Source organism: Protopterus annectens, chromosome 1.part0 (genome assembly GCF_019279795.1).
Source record: "Protopterus annectens isolate FY-2018-M chromosome 1.part0, PAN1.0, whole genome shotgun sequence".
Taxonomy (NCBI): Eukaryota; Metazoa; Chordata; order Ceratodontiformes; family Protopteridae; genus Protopterus; species Protopterus annectens.
Genome location: NC_056725.1, coordinates 4,805,382 through 4,829,946, shown reverse-complemented (window position 1 = coordinate 4,829,946; position 24,565 = coordinate 4,805,382). Strand labels below are relative to the sequence as shown.

At 38.5% G+C, this 24,565-nt stretch overlaps 1 protein-coding gene across 4 annotated transcripts in view; it reads left to right on the top strand.

Annotated features, from left to right (window-relative positions):
* Window positions 1–24,565, top strand: part of CLPTM1 (CLPTM1 regulator of GABA type A receptor forward trafficking) — a 1,743,979-nt gene that overhangs the window by 161,244 nt on the left and 1,558,170 nt on the right. For 2 of the 4 annotated variants that reach the window (XM_044078057.1, XM_044077978.1), the window contains exon 2: window positions 8,445–8,563. The exons of the other annotated variants lie outside the window; for them this stretch is intronic. In XM_044078057.1, coding sequence (XP_043933992.1) covers window positions 8,445–8,563 — 119 coding nt within the window. The remainder of the gene's footprint in view (window positions 1–8,444; window positions 8,564–24,565) is intronic. 4 annotated transcript variants of the gene reach the window in all.

Here is a 24,565-nt window from a genome sequence, read left to right as displayed (position 1 = left end):
TGCATGGCAGATTCATTAGTCAAACAGGCAACACCTCTCTCTAAAGCTGTTATGGATGTCATTTTGGAGGCCAGGAGGCCTAGCACCAGGAAAGCTTACTCAGAAAAATGGAAGAGATTCTGCGCCTGGAACCAGGCTCAAAGCCTTGACCCTCTTGTCCCAAACATTCCTCAGATTTTACAATACTTAACTGAGATGCTGGACAAAGGCCTATCCTTCTCATCAATTAAGATCCACGCCTCTGCCATTTCAGCACATTACAACACGGATCCTCCTTTATTCTCTCATCCCTTGCTAAAGCAGTACCTCAGAGGGGCTAAAAACATAAGGCCACCCCGGAGAGCACCAACACCAACTTGGGACCTCAATTTCGTTTTGGAAAAACTGACCCTGCCACTTTTTGAGCCAGCCAATACAGCCAATCTAAAATTTTTATCATGGAAAACAGCTCTGCTCCTGGCAGTAACTTCAGCACGAAGAGTCTCAGAGCTACAGGCATTAATGGCAGTGGAACCTTTTATAATTTTTCATCAGGACAGGGTTTCTTTAAGGACAAACCCTACCTTTATGCCAAAGGTGGTATCTAGTGTGGCTCTTAACCAAACCATCCATTTGCCAACTTTTTATCCAAACCCCCAGAATAAAGGGGAGAAACTTCTGCACTCTTTGGACATACACAGGCAGCTACGCTTCTACTTGGACAAAACAAAAGCTTTCAGGAAAACTGAGCAACTGTTTGTAGCATATGCTGCAGGATCACAGGGGGCAAGGCTATCTCAAAACAGACAAATGGATAGGACACTGTATTCATTACTGCTACACACAGCATGGAAAATCAGTCCCTAATAACATTAGGCCACATTCCACCAGGGCTACAGCCACTTCAACAGCCTTTCTCAGAGGAGTACCTACCAAGGAAATTTTGGAGGCTGCAGCTTGGAATTCAGTTCACACCTTTACCAAGCATTACCACTTGCCTCTTTACTCTAAATCCAGAGCAGGATTTGCCACTGCAGTTCTGCAGGGCCTCATAGTCAATCCCAACTCTTTATAGACCAGCCACCCAACCTTAGCTTTGGGATTCTACCCAAGTGTAATGACTTCCGCAGTGTAACATGATGAACATAGTACAGTTTTGTACCTACCATAAATGTAGATGTTCGAGTGTTCACACTGCTGCAGTCCAGGTTACCCTACCTCCATCCCCTCTGAACTAGCTGGACTTGTCTATACCTTTCTATCCTATACAACCTTTGTGGTGTATTTGCATGTATCTGAAGGTATTGTTTTTATTTTATATGTATATTTTTAATTAGCAATATGTATTGCCTACCTGCTTGGGGGCACCTGACATCTGGGGCAAGAAAAACTGAAGAAAATGGCGTTGGATGCATCTTGTATACCCCTGGAGCACTGACATCAAGGAAGAAGTGACAGCAACCGACGCCGGACCAAGACTTTGGCACTCTGGCAGACTGCCTGACAGCAGGATAACCCAAGTGTAATGACTGCAGCAGTGTGAACACTCGAACATCTACATTTATGGTAGGTACAAAACTGTACTTTTGCTCTTTCTCTACTGTAAAGATCCTTCCTGCAACTCTTATCTCCTTTACAACATTCAGTATTTCAGTTACATTTTAGATTTTGATTTCCATTTTCTTATAATTACCTTTTTAGCAGCTGATAGCATTAAACTTAGTTAGGCCTTAATATGTCTAGGCATTTCATTTTCTTTATTCCACCACAAAATAATAATTTCCTTAGAAATATTTGTGATATAAATTATTGTAACCAAGAGTGTACTCGGTTGGAAATTTTTAAATTCTGTCAACTTGTTACATTCCCAAAAAGTGTGTTCCCAGTTACTCCTGTCTTTCCTGTCCTACCTCTGGAAAAACTCTCTAAAGTTGTTGGCGCAGAAAATGCCTGTGCAACCACTAACAAACAAAAATGCTAAACGTTCTCGACTTGCATACAATGGAGCCCTACAAATTCTACCCACTGATGTTCTTCGTGTTTCACTGTTTCAGTCATCACATTTGGGTTATCTGCCTGCAGGTAGCCCTCAGCCTGCCTGAATACCAGAGTCTTCGGATTTCTGCATCGGATGCTGTTGCTTCTTCCGTGACGTCAAGTCATCAGGGGTATAAAACATGCAGCAGACACCATTACATCAGTCTTTCTTGCTGTGCGGTGCCCGAAGCAGAAGCAGTTCGCAAGTGCCAGTCGGCTGACTCCTGAAACTTTCGTTTTCGAGTTTCAGACCTGAAGTCTTCAAAAAGATAAGTACCCCGTTGGGGATCCTTTTTTCTTGTTCTAACCGATGTCAGAAAAAATTAACAATTGTCTTGCCTGTGGGAAGCAAATACCTCATAGAGATTTTCATTCTTACTGCGTCACCTGTTTAGGGCCAGACCACGACATCCCTCGCTGTCGGTTTTGTGCCGTGTTCAATGCCCGAACTATTCGTCGTCAGGCTATTTTTGTAGTTAAATACTTCTGTTCTTGATCTCGGTACTCAGAAATGGCTTTAAGCCATCCGACTACCGATCTTCTGAAAAAACGTAAGGATAAAGACGGAGACAGACAGCATAGTTCCAAAACTGCAGACGACGCCTCTGTTAAGCTAGTTGCCAGTCCACCGGTACTTGGGTGCTTTCGCAGCCCCTGATACCTGCTACTACAGATTCGCAGGCCTCTTCTGAGACCCATTGGGAGTCCGGCATGCCGCGAGATGCTTCTTCGACTATGGAACCTGCGGATGTCTCTACCTTGGATGGATCTGGAGCCGTTGTGCAGGCACTGGCATCTGAGGGTGTTTTCAGGCCTACCGACTTTCATTATTAAACCGACGACTTTGTTTCAAGCTAGAAATACCGAATTCCTCAGGCCTAAAGCTCACACTATGCCTAGAAAACAGATGACCAAACTGCATTCTCAGGCCCATATGCCTCCAAAACAGGTTAGGTTAGGGCCTACTGTGCCAGGGCTTTGGCCTCTTCTGTGGCTTTTTTGACAGGGATGAACTTGAAGTATTCTAGAAACTGCAACTTGGTCCTCTCTATGTACATTTAGAGTGTGTTACACAACCTTTTCTGGTTTAGCAAAACTTGTTTTGAATCTGTTTTCCAAGGGCTCCTGTATTCTTGAATTTCTTCCTCGTGCATGTATGTTCCTAATCTATGGTAATCTACCCACATAGCTTATGTTACTGCAACAGTGAGATGTTGTTGACTGTAGTGCTATTGTTTAAGTAAACTTACCATGACAGTAGATGTTCTAATAGATCACTGTAGCAGTAGCTGTGCCCTCCTTCAGTCTTCTTGTTTTGTTTTTGATGTATTGCCAGGGTGTGGATGTATGTACTTTTGTGTATATAGTTACATATGTTTTACACCTTTCTTTCAAAGTTCTAGTTTCCTTTCTTGAGGCAGGTAAGCTCTGAAGCTTTGTCGCCTAAACTCCATTTTTCTGCGTTTTTCTCTGCTCAATCCATAACAGTTTGGGTATGTGGAAGGTGCCCTGAAGCTTTGAAAGCTGGCCAGTGATGATAGCCTGGGCAGGATATAAACCAAATAGCTTAGGCTGCTGCAGTGATAATCTATTAGAGCATCTACTGTTACGGTAAGTTTACTTACATAACTGTACTTTCCCTGCCAATACCCTGTTTTTGCTACAAATATACCATTACATTTCTTCTCCTCTTTTCTAGCACTGTTAGAACCCCTGTCACAATCAGTCTTACCACCATTTCCTTTGTCCGTGACAAAGGGCTGAATATCCATTCTGAAATCCTTTGTTGGCCAAATTCACGTGCACCTATCTATCCAAGTGTGTCTCGTATAACATTGCTACTGCTTGTATCCCATGCTTCTTAATATAATTCAGTACTCCCTGTTTCTTGTCCATAACTATGATGCCATTCACATTCTGAAGTAAAAGTGATAACGGAAGTCATTCTGATAAAAAGCTATTAGTTTCACATATTCTGTATGATTTTTTTTTTTTACTATAGTTTTCTAACTTGCAATTTGCATGTATATATTAGTATTTGGCAGGCCTGTCTTGTGTGCAGTCGTGGATTCTCATCTCTTTTTGAACCCATGTCACATTTTTGCAGACTTTTCTTTTCAATAAAATATCTGAGAAACAAATAAAAAAGCTACATTTTTCCTTTTAACCCCAACCTCTTTTACTAAACAGTAAACACACAAAAAATTAAATAAGCTTTCCAAAAAATGGAACTTACTCCTTCACATAGGGGTAATTGCCCCAAATGGCTATACTCGCAGACTTTACCTATTTGAAAGTTGGGTTTATTCATGCTGCTCATGTTAAGAGCCTGTGTTCTGTCTTGAACCCACATGATCCAGTTTGGTCAGTTGGCACAGAGGTTAAGGTTGTGAGGTGTAGTTCCTCTGGTATAGTTTGACTCCCTCAGCCCTCATTTGTCTACTGTGTGACCTTGAGCAAGTCGGTTAACCATCCATTGTTCCTGGGTCACCCTGAAAAGGGATTATTTTTGTACAGTGGGTCTGTTTGGTTAACAAATGTGATTGTTGTTGTTTTCCCCATCTCTTGTTTCCATCAGAGATGTGGGAAAACCCCCCAGCTTGCATGCTCTTAGTTATCTGATTTTCAGCCTTAAGAAAAGTGACATTGGCTACCCTTAAATGTGTAACCTAGCTTGTACATGTTTTGTATTGAAGTGCTGAATACTACTAGGAATGCATCAACTTGCACAAATATTCCCTTCAGTGTGTCAGACTTCATTAATTTTCACTGAACTTTTTTGCCAGTTCCCCTTGAAGTACTAATTACATTGTTTATCTTGCAAATGCCTCAGACTTCATGTTTCATTTAATTTCCTAATTGCTTGTACTTGTAGACCTGCTGTAACTGCAAAGCTTTGGTGGTAGAAAGAAAAACATAAGTAGCTTTACAAATGCATGAAATAGTTCTTCTCAAATGCTGGAAACTATCGTTTTACATGTTTTCATTTGCTAGATTGCTCAGAAAAAGAAAGCAAACTTTTCCCCTTGTCTGCAGCACAAATCAAGAGCTTTATTCTCCACCTCCAACTTTATAACACCAGGGGATGCCACCATATTTTAGTGCAAACATCATATGGTCAGTGCACTTCCACAACCGTTCTACAGCAGCTCAGAAGTACGAAATTATACTGCTTATATCCAGCCTTTTTCTGTTTGCAGTGCAAATCCCAGATACATTAAAGAAAAAGTACTTATTTTCCTTAACGTCACTAGCATAAACAGTAGCCACAGATAAGACCCCCCCCCCTTACATTCAGAATACCTCTGCGTACTGTACAGTAGTATTTTGCAATATAGCAAGCAATTTACTTCAATAAATTTAAGAAAAAAAACCTTTTTATGTACAGTTGCATTGTCATTCATTCATTCTTTCCAGAATTAAAGTAGGAATCGCGTCCTACTGATTTAACTCCTTGTCTACAAACTTCCAATCTTTTTAGCTGCTACTTGCAGAAGCATAGTTCTCATGTCCAAATTGCATCTTATATAAGTGACACTTTATAAGTCTTGCTTTTATTTCCTACTGTTCACATTATTGCTAGTCTTTCTGATCATCTCCTCTACCCAACACTGGTCACTGGTTCAAGTCCAAGATACTCCTGATTTTTCTATTCTGGGCCTGGGCTTTTTTCAGTCTCCTAATTATTTTCCTCTGGAACAGTAGAAAAGGTTTTATTGGCAAGTTCTGTCTGTGGATTTTGCTTTTATTGTCAGAGTAATGAAAAACAGAGTCTCCTTCACCTTATTGGCTGTTTGCTGGGTAAACTTTATTTCCTCCTCAGCCTATTCTGCATTCAAAAATGTAGATGATGTTCCAGGAAACAAATATTCTAAATACAGATGGGTATAACCTACAGTGAATTTAGGTGCCTCTTTCATGGTGAACATGCTCCTAAACCTTTACACTTACAAGCTAATTTGTACTTTACAAGTATTGACAAAATAGCTGAATATAGCATCTTAGCACTCACTAAGCCAGGGACAACAGCTGCATACCATCCTGTCAAAGCCCCTCCTCATTCCTTGACTAACAGACTTCCCTCCAGTGACTACCTTCAGTACTTCTTATAGTTTGGCGACCCTGTTCCTCAGAAACGTATTTTGACCCAGGGTTTATAATTCCCTAACAAAAGGATACCTTCAACCCTCTATCTTACAACCAGGCTTTTCCCTTGGACTTTCACAGACTATTGCATGAAATTCTTATTTGACTTTCAAAGGCTAGTGCAAGTACTTTCTTTAATTCTTCTTTATTGTAAAGTCACCCTATACTATTTTTTTCTCTACTCCTGACTTTACATGGTTATTGTCTACACTGAAGCTAATTAGTTTTTATTCAGGCTCATTTCTGCTAACGCTTTGCTACCTCCAGGTGCTGGCCACTCCATTCACTCTCACTGCGCTCGGGCTCACTCCGCTCCCCTACCCACATTCCCACCCCAGGATAAACTTCCTTTATTCTTAGGCTCCTCCCTTTCCTCTGTATCATCCAATCAGCACTCCACCTACAAGTTTCAATTTCACTTCATCCATTATCTCATCAAGTCTCCTTTCTGACTCTTCTGCATAAGATTTTCTTTACTTTATCTACAATCTGACTATCACTACCCCAACCTTAACTACAATCTGCCTTCTTTATTATGCCTCTAATGAAACCTATCATCTCACTCCCTGTCCTGCTAGCTCTTTTACTCTTAGTCCTTTATACCACTTCCTTCCAATCATACCTTCTCACAAACAACCCTTCTCCTACCTTGCCAGTAATTGAGGACCTGCATTATGACAAACCCATGTTCACATGTCCCCATACCTTTTCAACACCTCCCCACTCTACTGTTCTCTCTGATAAACCCACAGCTCTGCTACTACACTATATCTATCACAGTCTGTTTTCCAAACTAAGATGTCTCACCCTTCATTTCCTTATCCATATTAAACTCCAGTGTGACATCCATAATAATCCAGGCCAAACCCTCACCTCCCCCCCCCCCAAATCCACATTCTGGCACCTCCCCTAACTTTACACCTAACTCCTTTCTGCCACTGAAAAAAAGTAACTCTGACCTTCTCATCATTAACGTCAACCTCAGAAGCTTGATAAAGTACATGAATTTCATGCTGCTGTTGCTGTTTACTCTAGTGATTATAGCCGTCATTTCTGAAATATGGCTAAGAATTTCTTCCCAGTGGTTGTAACATCTTCAGAACTGATAGAGTATAAACGTGGTGGTGGAATTGCATTTTGTTTAAAGACGGTCTTAAACTGGCACAGCTTAACTCAACTTAACTTGAGTATAGTGTAAGACAAGCTCTGAGCCAAACATAAATGAGAATGATTGGAGACCAAAAAGAAGCAGTCCTTTTAGAGAAGGTATAGAAGATAACAGTAAGTCATACAAATCCCATTATATGTCAGTGGCATGGGAATTAGTTACTTCCTTATGTCTGGCATGAGTCAAAGCATTATGGGAAAGAGAATGGGTTGAGGAAGAACAAGGTCATGTTGATGCATCAAGCCCTATTGGTAGCCATGTTGTAGAAAACAAGCTAAAATTACAATTAAAGCACTTGGAGTGATTTTTGAGGTGTTAAAATAGGTCAGGAAACAAAGATGGAGTGAAAAAAAACAGATCTTGGTAGTTCTATGGTGGAGTTTTCCTTTAACCTGATAGTTTTTGTGGCACCTGCTGAGTCACTTTCCAGGAGCTGGTAGAGTGCCTCTGACCCCTTTTTCTTTCCTATTGCAACTGCTGTTTTAACCTTTTTGTTAGCAACTGGTATTCCTTTGTAGCCTGTTCCATCCCACTTTTTCCTGTACTTTTCCTTTCTTTTGATAACATCCTGTACTTCCAACATTCCACCACCTTTCCTTGTGTACCTTATTTCCTGAACTGGTTTAGATGCATTATCTATTCATTAGTCTTCATACGTGCTGTTTTGAGAGACTGTCATTCTTTTTTGACTCCACGTATTTACTGTTTCTCTCTGAGGTGCTAGACTCTGCCCAAGGTTTTTCTTGCAACTTTGTGGAATTGATATTTGGGTGTGTGTACGTGCACACACACTTTCAATTTTTAACTGTGGTCTAGTAACAAAAGGTTGCATGGTAGACATTTATGCCAGGCTTTTTAAGTGTAGTGGCATTGATGTTGGGAGAGATTTTCCTCTATCTGTTTTGATACACCTATTGTTAGTTATGTGCTTACAAGTATGTGCATTGATACTATAAATGACTAATGCGGTATCAACTTGAAAGTGACTGTAGTATGAATTGCTTTAATTTTGGTCTAAAGTGTTTTGCTGTTTGATGCTTTTTCCATATGTGAAGTGTTTGCTTTTCTGTGATCCGTAGACAGTGAAAATTGATGGAAAATTATGCTCTTTTAGGTGAGCAGCAATGGCGCTGCTGCAGGGGGCCAAGTGGAACAAACTGCACAACCACAGCAACAGCAACAACAACAACCACCTCCTAATGCCTGGCAAGTTATTAAGGGTGTACTCTTCAGGTAAAATTGGAGTCCTTTGAGTAGGACTGTCAACAAAGAGAATTGTGTATTAATTGACGTCAAACTTATTTCCTTACTTCTTGTGATATCAAAAATAGGTCGTGCAGTTGTCTGTGGTAGTCCAGATTTAGTGAATGTGTAGCTGTGTTTCTCACTGCATAGTTCTTTGTTAAATATCTTTTTGTTGGTGTTACTTAACTTTAATCTTTTATCTGTTTACATTGTAGAAGGGCCGATGCCTTGTAAGGCAGTGGACGTTCTGCTCTTTTTGCTTATCTTTGTAAGGTTTTGTGTGCCATGATGCACTTTAGTTTATCACTTCGCTGGCATGCCACTTTCCATAATGCCTCCCATGTCTTCCCTATTATAGGTGACAGTCCAAGTGCAAGGTGATGCCATCAGTCTGTATCTGAGGTTATTAACTTTCCCACAGTGTAGTGACCCTGTTGAAATGACTTGTACTTCCACCTGTACCTGTATTCATTGAAAGGACTCATTCTTTCCCATCTTCTCCTACTCGTCCTGTAGTTTCACTGGGGACAGAACTGCAAAAAATCCACTGAAGAAAGAAAATATGCTACACTTTTTATAGCCCTCTGGTTATTGGGCCATTACTTGAGCCAGTGTCAGCAGCAGTATGCCCTGCCCCCATAATTTTGGGTCACTTCATTTGCCCACTCAAGCAAAACATAATTTTGAGGCACTTGTATTGAAGGCCAAGTGATATGGTGGGAGCCTTTAGAGTGCTAACTCATATCAAAAGAACACAAGGATTGCACAGAAGCAAGGAAGGAAAGATAATATTTTATTTTTAAACACCTTTATTAAATGATCAAATAATGTACAAGCACACATACATCAATAGAAAAAACAAACCTTGTTAACATTTTCATTTATGTACAATTTACAAACGCTTTTTTTCTTTAACAAGTGTCTCAGTCCAGTATTAAATAAGCTGCTCAATTCATGCCTTCCCTTAAACCTCACCCCTACTCCTGAATGTTATTCTGCATACATGTTCCCACAAATTCCATTTATATCTGTGGAATTTGCTCCTTCTTTTTGTAAGTATCCCACTTCCAGTTCTGTTACCTGTTTTACTATATTCAGTATTTCAAATAACATTTTGTTTAGATTTTGATTTCCATTTTCTAGTAGTTGCTTTTTTGCAGCCGATAAAATTAAACATAATAAGGCCTTATTGGCCCAACAATGTGAAGCGGCAAACCACCATAAGCAGACCTAAAAAACTTTAAAATGAGTGTACAAGCCTTTATTTCAACGCTTTCGTCACTAGGACTTCTTCAGAACAAATGAATAACCACAGTAAAAAAAAAACATCATTCTTATAATTTTTGCATAAAAATAACACATTTACCAATTATTCCATTAACAATAAAATGAAACCCTCTAATCCATTTGTTTAAACATAGCCTTTTGTCTCTTAAAAAAACATTTAATGTTGGCACTTTCATTTAAAACCTGGCTTTTTATTAGCATTCAGTTCTATTTGCCAGAAAGTCTCTCTGTTCAATATTATCTTTAAAATCTCCACATCTTAAATCTAAATGAACTTGTTCTAAGATAGAAAACAGGATTTTTTTATAACTAACACATTCTGTTGAATGCTTATATAAAGCATTATTAGTTGCCACATTTTCTGATAGCATACTGGTGTTCTCTAATTCTTATTTGCAATGTTCTAGTGGTCATCCCAACATAAAATGGAGGACATCCACTACAAACACTGATATATACTATTCCCTTAGTCTTGCATGTAAAGTGTCCTGGTACTTTCAAATTTTTGGGGTAAGTATTTAAATAAACAAATGGCCCTTCCAGTATATGTCAGCACCATCTACAGGTGCCATACTTAAACATACCCTTTCTTTTATTAGTGTTTGAAACGGAAATAAATTTTGTATTTTTGTGTTGCAACAATGTCTTTAAACTACATCTATTTTTGTAGACAAAATTAGGTCCACTGCCGACTAACTTGTATAATTCATTATTGCCTTCAAAAATCTTCCAGTTCTTCTGAATAATGTTTTTAATAAGTTTACTATCTACTGTCATGTCAATATTGAAAGACAATTTCCTATTCTCATCAGTGATGGATCTTGAGTTATTACTAACGTTATTACTAATAAAACCATATTTAAATATTGGGGGGTACAAATCTCATCTCTTAGATGAAATTGCAAAAAAATAAGTTCTGACAACTTTTTTTCATATCCTCTGTTAAACATATTACTAATGAACAACAATTCCTACTTAAACTTCTTATTACTGGTCATTCTACTTGCATGAATAAATTGACCTTTTGGTATATTTTTCTTTATGACTGCAGGGTAATTGCTCTTACTATGCAAATAACTATTTGGAAATGTTTTCTTTCTATGTATGCTACTCCTAAAATTATTTGCATTTGTATCCCATTCTGAGTGAACATCCGAAAAGTTAACAGACAAACCTCTATCACCCTTAGTGAATTCTAAAAAGTTAGACTTGTTATTTAGACCTTCAATAAAATGTAACAGTGTCATTGTTCCCTTCAATTATAAAAAAAAAAAAGTCACCAACGAATCTCTTAAAATAATGAACATGAAATTCAACACTCATCTCACTTAAAACAACATACTCCCACCAGCCCATTACAACATTAGTAGAAGAGGGGGCTGCCGCAGAGCCATTTGCTTATAATAATTGCCATAACTCAATCAGAGAGCATAAAAAATGAACTCTAGTATTATTTAAGTAACTCTGGAAAAACAAAGTCAGCTTGAACCCAGCAGCAAATTATGAGACTCCACAAGTTGTTTTTAGCGCTTTCATTCACTTTAATCTTCTGTGAACTTCCTCAGAAACAACTTCACCATCCATACACCTATTTAAGTACTATTCAATCACAATTAATTTACATACATAATTGATGGCAATGAATAAAATTTAAAGACATACCATAAAAAATTACTGAAAACTATATATAGTACATATGAACTCTTAAAACATCCTAAATAAATACTTCTCAAGTATATGTTTAACACTAATATAACTATATCATTTGAATATGTGATATCACAATAAAAATTATGAATTCATTTCCAGGAAACATCTCGTATTTATAGTTTCATTGAGGCCTGGAAATTTGTCAGCTCCTAAAAATATTTGCCAAAAGGACTCTTTACATTCTAATAAAAGTTTGAAATTACCACCAAATGTTACACTATTTACACTATCTAAAACAGCAAATGTAAACTTTTTAAATTCATTACAAATGATAGAATGCCTTGCTAATGCATTATTTGTGTCTTTTTTCTTTATAGCCAAAATGTGTTCACTAATTCTGACTTTCAAGGCTCTTGTGGTCATTCCCACATAATAACTTGGACATGTTTGGCACTGAGCAAAATAAACAACCATAGTACTGTGACATGTAAAGTACTGTTTTGACCAATGTGTTGTTCGTAAATGCTTAAAGTGTACAGAAGACGAATTAGTGATGTATCTACACTGTTTACAACAGTGGCAAGAAAAGGTGCCTTTAGTTTGTATGACACCCGTTCTATTTGTAGTACATCTGTTTTCCTTTTTCTCAAGTATACTTTTTAGATTAACTACTTTTTTGAAAGTGAACATTGGTTTAATGCCTAAAATGTTCGCTAAATCTTGGTTACCCAAGATAATCTTCCAGTTATTTACAATAATGTCTTTAATAAGCCACATCTCATTAGAAATGGGTAGCAAAAAGGAACCACTAAATTCCTTATTGTAATTAGTTGTTACTTCTGTGACCAGTGACCCTACTGTTAAAATAGGCCTTGCTGTGGTCTCACGAAGAAATGTTACTTCTCTTTCTATTGTTTTTAACCATGCCAACTTATAACCTCTATTGACAAAAAATCCCCTTAGATTATTTGTTTCACTCAGAAAAATCTCATTGTCAGATGTCAACCTGCTTAGACGAATGTATTGACCCTTTATAACCCCTTTCTTCATGTGGTAAGGGTGTATACTGTTTTTGTGCAAATACTGATTTGCAAATGTAGGTTTTCTATATATGGAACTTGAAATTTTTTTAAGTACTTTGTCATAACTTAAATGTAAATCCAAAAAATTGATGTTAGTTCCAAATTCACCAACAGTGAATGTTAGACAATTTGTAGTAGTGTTCAAATAATGAACAAAGTCATGGAATTCCTGTAAGGTACCATTCCATAGAAAAAACAGATCATCTATGTATCTGGTGTAAAAGATGATCTTGTCTTTGTAAATAGAATTTGCCACGAAAGTGTTTTCCCATTGTGCCATAGTCAGATTTGCATAGGCCGGAGCTACCCTTGCCCCCATTGCCACACCCGAAACTTGCCTATAAAATTTATCATTGAATTTGAAAAAGTTGTTTTGTAATACACATTCCATAAGACTACAGATGGTGTTAACCTTAATATTACTTAAATTTGTGTTAGCAACCAAATATTGTCTTAAATGTTCAATTCCAAATTCATGATCAATACAAGTGTATAAAGATTGTACATCCAAAGAAGCAAGAAAGAATTCAGATGTCAGAGGTTGTAATTCTCTAAGCTGTTCCAATAGATGCCAAGAGTCTTTTAAATAATATTTAGAACGTTGTACTATTGGATTCAAAGTGTAATCTAACCAAATGGAGATATTTTCCGTCTTACATTTGGGGGCTGAGATAATTGGCCTAAAAGGGGGATCAAACAGGTTTTTTTGTAGTTTAGGGATACCAAACATGTTTCCCATTTTAGGAAATTCAACTAATAGGAAACTATATGTTGCATAGTCTATTTCATCTTGACTAAACATATCAAATAAAGTAGTATCTAATCTTAAAAAACTTTTTTGTATCATCTTAGTATCTACTTCTTGATAGACATGTTTGTCCATTAACAAAGCTTCCATTGAGTTTATATATTGTGAATTTTCCATAATTACTATTTTGCCCCCCTTGTCAGCCTTCATAATTCTTATGTCCGTGTTGTCTTTTAAGTTTTTTAGAGCCGTTAACTCTGGCTCACTTAAATTCTCAGGAAAGCTAGTGGCATTTATGTTTCTCATAGCTTCCTCCACATATGTTTTGAAAAACTTGAAGTGTGCCCACTAGTGGTGGATTAAAGATACTAGCTTTCTTGGGACCTTCTTGTGTAGAGATTGTTGTAATGTCTTTCATAATGTATTTAAGATTTAATTTCCTAAGTGTTGATCTGAAATCTATTATGGTTTTTGTCTTATTAAAATGATTGGAAGGAATAAAAGACAAACCTTTCTGTAAGAGACTAGTAGTCTCTTCAGAAATTTCAATATTTGACAAGTTGTGTATCTGTATTTCATATGAATTTAAGGGAACTGCCCCTAACATCTCCGGCAAAGAGCGACGATCATTTCAAGAAAGCAAAAGAAATTAAAAAGGGACATTACAGCATATGCTAACAAAAAAGCTTATGTTTTGGTATCACATGTTGACACAGAATATATGCATGATACTAATTGTAATAATAAGCATATTGTGGATTCAAATGACAAAAGAAATGTGTCTGGCTCTAATAGTAGGTTGAGCAATAATGGTGGGGCAAATAATATCGAAGCCCCTATCTTAGATAATTGTAATAACTGTGACAGGAATGGTCAGGTTGCTAGTGCATCTAACAATGATAGTCACACAGTTTCTAATAATACCACAAATACGGACAACTGTGGTGACAATGGATCCAATGGAGGTCCTTTTTTAGTCGACAAACAGGGGAACAAACGTGGGCCAACTTGGAACAAAGTGGTTCAGAACAAACCCAAGGGAAGGCTGAGAAACAGAAAGAGATGGTAGGGGCAGTTCCCTTAAATTCATATGAAATACAGATACACAACTTGTCAAATATTGAAATTTCTGAAGAGAAAGACATTACAACAATCTCTACACAAGAAGGCCAATTATCTCAGCCCCCAAATGTAAGACAGAAAATATCTCCATTTGGTTAGATTACACTTTGAATCCAATAGTACAACGTTCAAAATATTATTTAAAAGACTCTTGGCATCTATTGGAACAGCTTAGAGAATTACAACCTCTGACATCTGAATTCTTTCTTGCTTCTTTGGATGTACAATCTTTATACACTTGTATTGATCATAAATTTGGAATTGAACATTTAAGACAATATTTGGTTGCTAACACAAATTTAAGTAATATTAAGGTTAACACCATCTGTAGTCTTATGGAATGTGTATTACAAAACAACTTTTTCAAATTCAATGATAAATTTTATAGGCAAGTTTCGGGTGTGGCAATGGGGGCAAGGGTAGCTCCGGCCTATGCAAATCTGACTATGGCACAATGGGAAAACACTTTTGTGGCAAATTCTATTTACAAAGACAAGATCATCTTTTACACCAGATACATAGATGATCTGTTTTTTCTATGGAATGGTACCTTACAGGAATTCCATGACTTTGTTCATTATTTGAACAACACTACAAATTGTCTAACATTCACTGTTGGTGAATTTGGAACTAACATCAATTTTTTGGATTTACATTTAAGTTATGACAAAGTACTTAAAAAATTTTCAAGTTCCATATATAGAAAACCTACATTTGCAAATCAGTGTTTGCACAAAAACAGTATACACCCTTACCACATGAAGAAAGGGGTTATAAAGGGTCAATACATTTGTCTAAGCAGGTTGACATCTGACAATGAGATTTTTCTGAGTGAAACAAATAATCTAAGGGGATTTTTTGTCAATAGAGGTTATAAGTTGGCATGGTTAAAAACAATAGAAAGAGAAGTAACATTTCTTCGCGAGACCACAGCAAGGCCTATTTTAACAGTAGGGTCACTGGTCACAGAAGTAACAACTAATTACAATAAGGAATTTAGTGGTTCCTTTTTGCTACCCATTTCTAATGAGATGTGGCTTATTAAAGACATTATTGTAAATAACTGGAAGATTATCTTGGGTAACCAAGATTTAGCTTAACATTTTAGGCATTAAACCAATGTTCACTTTCAAAAAGTAGTTAATCTAAAAGTATACTTGAGAAAAGGAAAACAGATGTACTACAAATAGAACGGGTGTCATACAAACTAAAGGCACCTTTTCTTGCCACTGTTGTAAACAGTGTAGATACATCACTAATTCATCTTCTGTACACTTTAAGCACTTACGAACAACACATTGGTCAAAACAGTACTTTACATGTCACAGTACTATGGTTGTTTATTTTGCTCAGTGCCAAACATGTCCAAGTTATTATGTGGGAATGACCACAAGAGCCTTGAAAGTCAGAATTAGTGAACACATTTTGGCTATAAAGAAAAAAGACACAAATAATGCATTAGCAAGGCATTCTATCATTTGTAATGAATTTAAAAAGTTTACATTTGCTGTTCTAGATAGTGTAAATAGTGTAACATTTGGTGCTAATTTCAAACTTTTATTAGAATGTAAAGAGTCCTTTTGGCAAATATTTTTAGGAGCTGACAAATTTCCAGGTCTCAATGAAACTATAAATATGAGATGTTTTCTGGAAATGAATTCATAATTTTTATTGTGGTATCACATATTCAAATGATATAGTTATATTAGTGTTAAACATATACTTGAGAAGTACTTATTTAGGATGTTTTAAGAGTTCATATGTACTATATATAGTTTTCAGTAATTTTTTATGGTATGTCTTTAAATTTTATTCATTGCCATCAATTATGTATGTAAATTAATTGTGATTGAATAGTACTTAAATAGGTATATGGATGGTGAAGTTGTTTCTGAGGAAGTTCACAGAAGATTAAAGTGAATGAAAGCGCTAAAAACAACTTGTGGAGTCTCATAATTTGCTGCTGGGTTCAAGCTGACTTCGTTTTTCCAGAGTTACTTGGTTGTGGTGTCTTTCTGTTCTTTCTAGTATTATTTAAGTTGGTATTTTTAGTCGGGCATTGTCTAACATATTCAACACCTTCATCATGGGGAATGGAAGTATGCAAAGCAGTCACATCTACAGTGAACATAATATGTTTACTAGGCTCAAAAGTAAAATTACCTAAGAACTGTTTCATTTTATCAAGAAAGTCCCACAAATCTTTTATGTAAGAGTCTAATTTTTGTACTAGTGGATTTAGTTTTGAATCAACAAGTGAAATTCCTTCTGTAGCACTGTTGGGGGAAGAAACAATAGGTCTAAAGGGGGATTTATTTGGTCCTTGTGGACTTTTGGTATTCCCAGCAAAGTACCAATTTTAGGCTTGTCAACTACACAGAAATTGTAAAGTTCAAAGTCAATAATCCCATTCATTAAACTACCGTACAAAAAACTATGTATTTTTTTAAAGCTCTGATGTATATCACACAAGTTAACAATTCTATAATCAGCATCATTATTTAATAACGCTAACATATTGTTGTTATATTTGTCTTTGTTCATTAATACTAATGTACACCCCCTTATCACTTTTCATAATCCTGATGTTGTTAGCCTGCCTTAATTCAAATAATGCTTTCCTTTCACTAGAATCCAAGTTGTAAAATGTATTCTGTACAAAACCATTTAAACAACTTCTTATTCACAAACATTTTCAAGTTGTTCAATAAAGTTGGATTGTATACTGAAGGCTTAACATATTTTGAAGGCTGATAAGGTACATCTTTTAAAATAAAATTCAAATTTAATTTACGAGTATACTTTTTTAACTCCAAAACCGTATTTGCTACATTATCACGTCTACTAGGCACAAAACTCAACCCTAGACTAAGAACACATTTGTACTTTTCATTTAATATAAAGTCAGAGAAATTTAAAATGTGAAAAAAGCCACTTGCTTGCTCGGTTAAATGTCTATCGAGGAATCTGACGCTGTTTGAGCCCTCGTTCTCATTGTTTTGGGTCTCAGTAGCTTTGAATCCTTCTTCTGGAAAAAAAAGTTTTTGGTCGAGCTCCTTTGTTTTTGTAATATCCACTGCTAGTGCTCTCACTTTACATTATTTCTGTTTATCCTCTTGCCTTTCGTTTCGCGAATTGGAACTGGAAGTGCTGATCCCCATGTTTATAACATTGGTTCTGTCATGCTGAAGGGCAACAACAAAGAGAAATGTTTACAATTGGTTGATTTGTCTATCACTCACTTTGTTGACTCTGCCAGCAGTTAAAGTGGATTTGCTTTTGTTGTTAGAAACAAAGTTAGTATAAGCTGTTTTATCTTTGGAGGCTACAGTGTCTCTACTGATTTTATGATGTTTACGTGAGATTATTGCAGCTTTGTATTCTGTTTCCTTAAGGGACTCAATGTATTAAGCCTCATCCCGAAACACTTGGTCTAGCTGCTGCTCTGATTAGAATATCCTCTTTTAGAACTGCCATTTGTTTGATATTATCATCAATTAATAACTGCAATAATTTGAGGCCAGCTTCATTAAAGAAGTCTATCAAAGTTCCAAAAAATTCATCATCAACACGAACACTGTTTGGACATTTGAAAAAACAACCCCCTTAGGGACTATATGCATTTTAATGCAAATCTCTAGATATTTGTTTCCATTTTATTGTTAATTGAATAATTGGTAAATGTGCTAATAATTTTTATGCAAAGAGTACAAGAATGATGTGATGTTCTTCATCTCACATTGCTGCAGTCCTTACATATGGGTAGTCCGCTGTCCTCGGTCGGCCCGAATATCAAAGTATTAGGCTGACGTCGGTCAAGGCGCTTAAGACTGACATCAGGACGTCAGGGTACAAATGCGCATGACCGACGTCATATCCTCAGTCTTTTTTGCCGCATGGTCCGATGCAGAAGCAGCGTTGCAAGTGCCGTTCGGCGTTCTGAAATTTTTCGAGTTCGGAGTTTCAGACCGAATCAAAGTTGGCTAAGTACCCCGTTGGGGAATATTTTAGTTTTTTCTTGCCTCAGTGGTTTACCGGATGTCAGAAAAAGTGAATAACTGTATTTCTTGTGGGAAACAGATACCGCATAGGGATTATCATTCTTTGTGTATTCCTTGTTTGGGGCCTGAGCACGACGTTGTTGGGTGTCGCTTTTGTGCTAGGTTCAATAAGCGCACTATTGCGAAGGTTAGATTGTGCTAGGCTGGTCTTCGGAAGCGGTGCAATTATAATATGCCGCCGGATTCTCCGGCCCGCTTCTTCGAAGAAGCGCAAAGACAAAGCAGTTAAACCCAGGCAAGATGAGTCGTCCGTTCCGGACGCCGGTTCTTTAGAGGCGTCAGTGGAACTGGTGGTTCCGACGGAGGCTTCTCTGGAGTCCCAGGGGGAGAGTTTGATATTGCAGGATGTGGCCTCTCAGGAGGCAGGTCAGGCTGAAGGGGCTTATCAGGTTACTGTACTCCCCTCCCTTCCTAGGGTGGTTAGGCCCTCTCCTTCTGTTTCCAAGGCTTCTCCCAGAGGCAGGCCAGGTTTAGCTTCTGTTGGTGTCACTCCTAGTTCAGCAGGGTCTGTGCCCAAGAAGCACATGCTTAAAATGGCAGAAGATTTGATTACTTTGATTAGAGGTTCTTTGCCCCCTCCTGATAAGAGGCCTAGGGTGGAGCCAGAGTTGGGGAGTTTTGAGCAGGCTTCGGATGTTTCAGAGTCTTCGGCTGAAGACTTGCAGGAGTATTCTCCTTATTCTGATTCTGATGCAGATGATTTGACTCCTTCTGCTTCTCCTCCAGAGGATTTTTCTTTTTCAGTGACTCTTCATTCCATGAGGGAACATTTTAAGTGGGAAGGTCAGGACTTCTCTGATTCCAGGAAAAGACTTAGGGAATTTTTGCTTTTACCCCAGCATAGGCCCTTGGCTATACCTCCTGTTCTGGATGTTGTGGAAGATGTGTTTGCAGAGGCTTCACTTAATCCTGATTCTTTGCCTCCTGCTCCTGTTAAACCGGATAGGTATTACAGGGTGCCTGAGGCTCATAAATATCTTTATAAGAGTCCTAGGGCGGACCCAGAAACTGTTAGTCAGGGACCTAAGGGTGTCAAGGCCTCTGTTGTAAAAAATCTGGTTCCTCCAGATAAAGAGGCCAGAGCTTTGGATAGATGGGGAAAGAAAGTCTATACATCTTCTACCTTAGCTATGAGGGCTTTGAATTGCCAGTTTCATATGTTGAAATATCAAAACTATCTTCTTTCTCAATTGAAGTCTAAGGTGGATGCTCTGGCGGAAGGCATTGAGTGTAAAGAATTACAAGATTTGGTGCATGTCTCTGAACAGGTGGGTAAGCATTCTTTACAATGTGGTTTTGATGCTGTACAGGCCTCGTCTAGGGTGGCTGCCACTGGTTCAGTTCTTCGCAGGCACGCCTGGCTGAGGGATCAGAATTTATCTGACCATGTTAAGACAAGGATTTTGGATGCTCCTTTACAGTCTGATGTGTTGTTTGGTTCACCTGTGGAGTCGGTCTTGAAGAAAATGGAAGACAAGGCTAAGTCTATGCAGGCTGTTAAGGATTTTTGCAAGTTCAGCCTCCGAAGTTTAGTAGGAATTGGCCTGCTTAAGGGGTGGACGTATCCTTCTTATGATTCTCAGTCTAGGGGTAGATCTAGACGTGGTAGGGGCAGAGCTCAGAGTTCTTTCAGACCTAGAACAGGGAGTTCACCTGCACAATCTTCGGGTGAGGGCAGGGGCCAGTCCTTTCGTAAACAGGCCCAATGACCTACCTTTTCAGCTGCCAGATCCTTCTTGCCTGGCAGCACCTTTGGGAGGAAGGTTGGCACTCTTCAAGGAAAATTGGAATTTGGTTACCCAAGACAGATGGGTATTGGATATCATACACCAAGGTTACAAGTTTTATTTCCATACCTTGCCTCCTTTCAAAGGCATGCCGGACGTTCCTCCTCAGCAAAGACTAGAGGCTCACAAACAAATTTCTCTGCTACTTCAAATAGGGGCCATACAACCTGTCCCTCTGCCAGAAGTGGGCCTAGGATTTTATTCTCGCCTGTTCCTAGTACCAAAGAAAGGGAACACGTGGAGACCAATTTTGGATTTATCTATCCTCAACACATATCTGGACATTCCCAAGTTCAAAATGTTGACGTTACAACAGCTTTTACCTCTGCTGGGCAAAGATCACTGGATGGTGACTCTGGATCTCAAGGAGGCTTACCTTCATGTTCCTATCAGGCTCAGTTGCAGGAAGTATCTGCGTTTTCGGGCTGGGACTTTTCATTATCAGTTCTCTGCATTGCCCTTTGGCTTCTCTACTGCGCCCAGAGTGTTCACGAAGGTTCTGGCTCCAGTGATAGCTTTCTTCAGGCTAAGAGGAATACAAATCTATCCTTATTTGGACGATTGCCTGATTCTGGCCCAAGGAAAGGACGAACTTCTTCATCATTTACAGTATGTGATAGCAGTGTTAAGATGCCTGGGGTATTCTGTGAACGAAATAAAGTCCAGTCTAGTACCCTCTCAGGACATGTGCTTTCTGGGTGTGAGACTGAATACAGCGTCCCAGATGGCTTTTTGACCCCGGACAAACAAAAGAATCTTTCTCTTTACTTCCATCAATTGTCTCGTCAGTCCAGGCTGACTGCAAGGACAGTCCTTCAAGCCTTGGGGTTCATGGCATCTTGTATTCTGGTACTTCCCAATGCCAAACTGCATATGAGGAAGCTACAATGGTATCTCAAAAATGTATGGACACAGCACTGCCAAGATATGGACACTGTCATTCAGATAATACCTTGCATTCAAAAGGAATTTTTGTGGTGGGCTCAGGAATGTCACCTAAACAAGGGACTCTCTGTGACCCGGCCAGAGGCGAGTCAGATTCTAACGACAGATGCCTCAGACACAGCTTGGGGAGCTCATCTGAATGGAAAATGGGTACAAGACACGTGGCCTGCCAGACTTCAACATCTACATATCAACTTGAAGGAGATGTTAGCAGTCCAGTTTGCATTAATAGCTTTCAAGGATTTACTTCTTCCAGGGCAGGTGTTGGTTCTAACAGACAACACAACTGTCATGTGGTACATCAACAAGCAAGGGGGAACACATTCTTATCCTCTATGCAGACAAGCAATGATTTTGTGGCAGACTGCTCTCAGTTTACAGCTAAATCTTCAGGCAAGGTTTCTGCCAGGAGCACAGAACTCCTTAGCAGATGTGTTGAGCAGACAAATTATGGATCCCCACGAGTGGAAATTGGATCCTCATGTATTTCAGAAATTGACAGTGTTATGGGGAACTCCAGACATAGATCTGTTCGCTTCTCCACTATACTACCAGCTGCCAAAGTTTTGCACAAAAAGGTTTCATCCCACAGCCTGGAAAGTGGATGCTCTTTCATTCAATTGGAGCAATCTTCATGTGTATGCCTTTCCACATCTGCCTCTCCTCCCAAAGGTACTCCTGAAGGTCAGACAGGACAAGCCAAACATGATTTTAATAGCTCCAGATTGGCCTCGACAGCACTGGTACCCATTACTGAGAAGTCTGGTACGGGAGCCTCCATGGCCTTTGCCTTCGATTCCTCACCTGCTGTCTCAGGAGAACAGTCATTTACTCAATGTCAAACTTCACTCTCTACATCTAACAGCCTGGCATATTCTGTTTTAAACCCTGGAGGGTCTCAGCTTCCACAACGAGTTTTGAATGTTATTTTGGAGGCCAGAAGGCCTAGTACAAGGAAAGTGTACGCAGATAAATGGAGGAGATTTTTATTTTGGAGTACAGCAAAGGACTTTGATGTTTCTAAGCCTAATTTAAGTGTGGCTCTTCAATACCTTACTGAGTTACTGGACAAAGGTTTGTCCTTCTCCTCTATTAAGGTTCATGCTGCAGCAATTTCTGCTCACTATGACTGTGACCCACCATTGTTTTCTCATCCTTTGTTTAAGCAATTCCTTAGAGGGGCAAAGAATACAAGACCCCACGTAGAGCTCCTACTCCTGCTTGGGATCTCAATTTTGTGTTGGAGAAACTCACTCTACAACCTTTTGAGCCTGCAGCTACTGCCGAGTTGAAATATTTATCATGGAAGACTGCTTTTTTGTTGGCCATTACCTCTGCGAGAAGGGTTTCTGAATTACAGGCCCTTATGGCGGTTGAGCCTTTCTTAATTTTCCATAAGGATAGGGTATCTTTGCACTAATCCTTCCTTTATGCCTAAAGTGGTTTCTAGTGTGGCTTTAAACCAAGCTATTCATTTGCCTACTTTTTATGCAAACCCCCAAAATAAAGGGAAAAGATTTTACACACTTTGGATATACACAGGCAGTTGCGATATTATTTGAGCAGAACTAAAGGGTTCAGGCAGTCTCAGCAGTTATTTGTTTCATTTGCTTTGGGTTCTCAGGGCAAACCTGTTTCAAAACAAACTATTTCTAAGTGGATTGGTTTTTGTATTGCTTTCCGTTATTCCCATCATGGTAAGGAGATTCCAGCTGGGATTAGGCCTCATTCCACTAGGGCTACTGCCACTTCTACAGCTTTTTTAATGGGGGTGGCTACTAAAGATATTTTGGAGGCAGCTACTTGGAGTTCAGTGCATACTTTCTCTAAGCATTACCACCTTCCACTTTACTCTAAATCTAGGGCTGGTTTTGCCACTGCAATTTTACAGGGCATTTTGGCAGCTCCTAATGCTTTATAATTTTGCCATCCTCCCTTACCTCTGCTTTGGGATTCTACCCATATGTAAGGACTGCAGCAATGTGAGATGAAGAACATAGTACAGTTTTGTACCTACCATAAATGTAGATGTTCGAAGATCCACATTGCTGCAGTCCAATTTACCCTCCCTCCTTCCCCTCTGTAGTTAGAGGCGGTTGTGTGGTTTGGGTTGTGAATATTGTAAATATTGTAAATATGATTAGTGCAGGGGTGGTTGGTTGTTTTTTGCTGTCTTTTGGTTTTGGCCTTTCTTTTTAGGGTCTTCTGACATCTGGGGCAAGAAAAGACTGAGGATATGACGTCGGTCATGCGCATTTGTACCCTGACGTCCTGATGTCAGTCTTAAGCGCCTTGACTGACATCAGCCTAATAATTTGATATTCGGGCCGACCGAGGACAGCGGACTACCCATATGTAAGGACTGCAGCAATGTGGATCTTCGAACATCTACATTTATGGTAGGTACAAAACTGTACTTTTTTTTACTGTGGTTATTCATTTGTTCTGAAGAAGTCCTAGTAACGAAAGTGTTGAAATAAAGGCTTGTATGCTCAATTTGAAGTTTTTTATTTTTGCTTATGGTGGTTTGCAGTTTCATACTGTTGGGCCACTATTATTTGCGTTTTTGTTTGCTTTCACTGGTGCAAGTGATTTTCATAATAAGGCTATACTATGATTGGCAATTCATATCCTTTGTCCCAGCTCAAAAGAACCATTTCCTTAGTTATGGCATTTTCTTCCACAATATTTCTGACAGAGTACTCGAAGGAATTTTTTTATATCTGCCAACTCATAACACTCCCCAAAAACATGTTGCCAGTTAACTCTTTCTTCCCCAAATTACTTCCAACATTTGCTATCTACCTGAGGAAAAGTCTTTGAAGTTTGCTTGTAATATAAATTCAAACACTTACAAGCAAAAATTCATAACTTTCTGGACTTTGTTATATATTTGGGAGACATACATACATGCAGTCATACATACATACATACATCCTCCCATTGTTCACTTGTAAATTGCTTTCCAGTGTGTCTTCTCAATCTTTTGTACTAATGATCCCCTTTTTAGCAGCAGCTTCTGTTCTAGATAATACTAAAAACTTTTACCAGAACACTTCTTTCGGTTAAGACTTTCACTTAGGACTCTACAATCCCTTTTGCTTTGCCTATACTTTGATGTTAACCCCTGGCAGGGAAGGCATTTTCTGACCTGCAGTATAAACATTTTTGGTGTCATCCACCTTTATTATCTTTCATTCTCTAGTTAATTGCTCCAGATGCCTTGGTCCTTTTGCCATTTTTGTCCAGTAAATTCCATCCCCATCTTGCCTGATGTTCATAGTGTTTCACTGTTGCAGTCATTACAC